The 4219-nt window shown below is 49.6% G+C and overlaps 2 protein-coding genes across 2 annotated transcripts; one reads left to right on the plus strand and one right to left on the minus strand.

Annotated features, from left to right (window-relative positions):
* Positions 1–401: 401 nt before the first annotated feature.
* Positions 402–1524, plus strand: PV06_11859 (uncharacterized protein; the record flags this gene model as incomplete). Its single annotated transcript, XM_016413605.1, has 2 exons — positions 402–488; positions 544–1524. 2 exons carry the CDS (start codon positions 402–404, stop codon positions 1522–1524), a joined length of 1068 nt encoding a protein of 355 aa, XP_016256015.1.
* Positions 1525–1653: 129 nt separating this feature from the next.
* Positions 1654–2388, minus strand: PV06_11860 (uncharacterized protein; the record flags this gene model as incomplete). Its single annotated transcript, XM_016413606.1, has 2 exons — positions 1654–2126; positions 2169–2388. The coding sequence occupies 2 exons, from the start codon at positions 2386–2388 to the stop codon at positions 1654–1656; spliced, it is 693 nt and encodes a 230-aa protein (XP_016256016.1).
* Positions 2389–4219: the final 1831 nt, after the last annotated feature.

Here is a 4219-nt window from a genome sequence, read left to right on the forward strand (position 1 = left end):
GGGGGAGCGCTTTTGCCATCCAGCAACAACAATGATGTGATGATGAGACTACATGCAATGCATCTGATTTTGACTCAACACACATATCGCTCTGTCTCAGAGCGAGAGAGAGAGAGAGGTCTTTTGAGATGAGCGTCCATCTGGTCTTGTGGTCGGAAGTCATTTAGGATCCTTGAAGTCTACTTAAGGTTCTGTAGTGGCCGTGATGCAATTCACTTGGTTCAAGGTCTTATCGAGAGCGACTCTCCGATAACGTTAACAGATACAATATTCAAAACGGTTCGACGTCAACTCATTCGATATGATAAGATCATATAATCGATTTCACAAAAATATTGTTATGGTCGGCCTTTGGGCTATTCGCGTAGCCACTCGACGCAAGTCATCTCGTGTTTACACTTATGGGGTACGTTTTCTACGCTTACTGTCTCCGTGACTTTCACAAGGCTGAACTGCCATTTCCCAGTGGCAACGCGCTGAGACTCTTGGTGCGCTGATCAACGGAGTCTTTCTCGTCACTCTCTGCATGTCGATTTTCCTGAGGCGATACAACGATTTGCCGAACCCCAAGAAGTCTCCAGCCCGATCCTGATTCTCGTGGTCTGCTGCTGTGGGCTCTCCTCCAATCTCCTCGGCATGGCACTCTTACACGAGCATGAGAAATCCGAGCCAGAAACATGCAATATTCCGGAGGACATGTCTAACTCGGGTCGTCGAATGACATTCGAGGGAACAAACATTCGGTCCGTACAACGCAAGGCACGTAGCTCGAGACGAGCTGCGAGCTTGTCCCAGATTTCGATACACCCCACGGCCTTCCGTGCCGATGTCATCGCGGCTGCCCAGTCACACGCAGTAGATAATACTGGCGAGCAAGAGACCGAGAACACGTCCCCTCTCGCGAGTCAATCGGGAAACAGCGCTAAGCCAACAGATTTACACGGTGACTATATTCATGCGCGAAATGATGAAGGCAAAGGGAAGGGCAAAGGTCACGACCTGAACATGGCGGGCGTCTTCTTGCACGTTCTTGGGGACGCTGTGGGCAATATAGGTGTCATCACTTCTGCGCGCTTCATCTGGTTGACACAATTCAGCTGGCGGTTCTATACCGACCCCCTTGTCTCCATCATCATTACGGCCATCATCATTACGGCCATCATCCTACATTCAGCTATCTCACTGTGCACGGCGGCGTCTCGAATCCTCTTGCAAGCCGTCCCCAAAGGGATCAACGTTAACGAGATCAAACAGGACATCACCACGCTCCCTGGCGTTGCGGACTACCATGCCTTGCACGGGTGGCAACTCAGCGACACGGATGTGATCGCTACAGTCCATATCGAAGTCGATCACAAGGTCGTCAAGGATAGCCATGAGCAATACATAGAGTTAGCTTCGGTCATGCGAGATTGTCTCGCTGCGTATGGTATACATAGTGCAACCATTCAGCCAGAATTCTTTGCGTCGACAGGTGAAGGGACGTCTACGGGAAGAGTCGCAATCTACGAAAGCACACCGTGAATCTCAAGTTCGAGTCAGGTGCCCACGTCTTTGGCAGAAGATAACCAACGATCTTGCTGCGAAAGAGGGAGATGTACTAGACATATTTTAGGGGTTTCTCTTTTGGGGATCTAGGTCGCGACCGGCTAGCTAGCAGTAGGGTATACTGGTACTACATGGCTTACTGGCGATCTTAAGTAGTTGCCTCTTTTGAATGAACAATGTTTGGATGAATCTCCTGGGCATCACCTTGACTTTGCGATTTTCTATAGCTTCCGCGTCTTCATTATCCTCTGTAGCCACCATGTCCTTGTGGTCCATAACCACCATGGCCTTCTTGTCCTCTGTAACCACCGTGGCCTTCTTGTCCTCTATAACCACCATGGCCTTCTTGTTCGTAACCATCATGACCTTCTTGTCCTCTGTAGCCACCGTGGCCTTCTTGTCCTCTGTAACCACCGCGCTCTTCCTGTCCATAACCACCATGTCCTTGATTTTGCCCATGTCCTTGGTTTCCATAATTCTGATGGCCAGCACCGTTTCCGCCATAACCTCCCATTTTGCCATGTTGGCTCGGACCTCCACTTTGACCTTATAGAATGAGATTGAAATCAGCCGACTCTCTAGATGAAGATAGGTTGCTTGAGGCCAAGGCCGTAACATACCTGAATGGCCAGCTTGCTGATACGCCCCACCGCCCATGCCACCGGATCCAGGACCGGAAAAGTTTGTATTTGTCTGAGTCTGATAATCCTGGGGGTGCTTCTGGCCCGTCACGGCATCATTAATTTTATGCAAGATGCCCGGAGATGAGGATTGTTGTCCGCCTTGTGGCTTCTTTTGGTTTGAAAGCTGATCGGTCAGCTTGCTCAACAGGTCTGACATGATGGAACGGCCTTGAAGAATACACTGAAAGGTAATGGTAACAGGTCTGCCTAGAACTTGGTTAGAAATAGTTCAAGAGGGAGGAGTTGAAGATCGAAGCGAAGTGGTTATCTTTAGAGCTGAAAAGAGGTGTCAGTGAGGAGGCGCAGCGGGTCGTATCAGACCGCACACGTCACCGCCCAACCTTACCACATGAGTGCTACCCCCACTCGGCTTGACCTTTAGCTTGATGGAATTCATTCTGCGTCTAGTAATGGTACTGCACTGTCCGAGTGGCCTCAGAGCCGTCCGCATGTTCCGTTCGTCTTTGGCATACAGGAGAACTCATATTGAATGATCTGATCGAATCGGGCTCCTCCCCGTGCAAGGTTCAGCATCATTGAGTGACGCGCTCTACGCGTCTCAAACCACCAACCCACTCTTCTCATCAACCAACCCCTGAACCAGTTCGCTCTGAGTTAAGCTCAAATGGCATCCAATCAAGAAAGTGCGAAGAAAAGGGTCGAGATATCTCCAACTGCAACTACTACTTAATCTGTCTTGCCTCCCCCGGGTGTGACTATTTTCTGCCTTCTACGTATATGTTGGGTAACCGACCAGCCTCGCCATCCAGTCTAAAAGACCCAATCATCCTGATCGAAAAGTTCATCCGATCACACTTTGCCTAGACCAACCAACACCAACAATGCCACGTTCATCACCACCAGGACAAGCCAGATGGCTACCGCCAGCGCCGTTGTAAACCAACCATTACGCATGTCGACGGCTTCTCCTTCACCTCGCCTCCCCTGAAAATCAACCCGAACTGTCATGATGCTGCTGCGGCATGTGAAATACACAAGTGGTGCCGTCACGAAAGGAGGGATGACGCTCGAGACGACCTGAGTTGCCGTAAGTGTCCTGTTCAAGCCGTTTTTGCCGACTGCCCCAGCTATGATGATGCTGGGGACAATGCTGATTCTCACAAGGCTGCTCCGCGGCCAGCAAATCAACATCGTGCTCGATGGCGCGAGCGATGTCGCCTGCTACTGTCTGAACATATTCGTAAGCCTTTATATCCTGCTAAGGCCGCAGAATCAGACACGAACTGAGAAATACAGAAACACACTTAGGCATTGAAGTAGCACCAATAGAGGTCCGGTTGATTCCCGAGCCAGATTCATTATACAGGTGGGATTATCTGCCAGAGCGACAGCATTTGTTCCAGAAGCAGATCAGCAAACACAATATTGCAGCATGCAAAGAGATTGCTGCCGGGATTGGAGAATCCATTTATGCCGTCTCACGGGGCGTGCCACGGTCGACGACTGTAGAGACTCAAGTTACTGGAAATGCTCTCTATCAAAATCTACAAGAAGCCTCAAAATCGCGCAGTTTTTCATCTATCATCATGGAGCTCACCGAGCATACGAGAATCCAGTCTTCTCAATTAACAGAAGCTAGAAAGTTAATCGAGGAAAGGGACGATACTATCGCATGTCTACGGACGCAGAACGAAGAGGGAGAGAGGCGCATAGTAGAGTTTGAACAACAAATCGCCACAGCCTTAGCAAGATTCAGAGACTTCCAACATTGTGTCAATACCTTTCAGGATGACATAATGAGCGTCCTAACATGATTATCCAGATGAGCATATAACGCCGTGGTCTTGTGAAAGGTTCGGCGCCTTTGAGATAACCACTGAGGACCGCACATGAGCTCCTACTGACCTTTGTTCACCTAACGCTATAACACTTGTGAGACTTTCTCTTGCCATACAGTACCATTAAGTCCTGTACTTTTGACGACACGGGATATTCGACACGGGATATGACTGTGGCAATACGAGGCA

This window comes from Exophiala oligosperma (genome assembly GCF_000835515.1).
Source record: "Exophiala oligosperma strain CBS 72588 unplaced genomic scaffold supercont1.83, whole genome shotgun sequence".
NCBI classification, from domain to species: Eukaryota; Fungi; Ascomycota; class Eurotiomycetes; order Chaetothyriales; family Herpotrichiellaceae; genus Exophiala; species Exophiala oligosperma.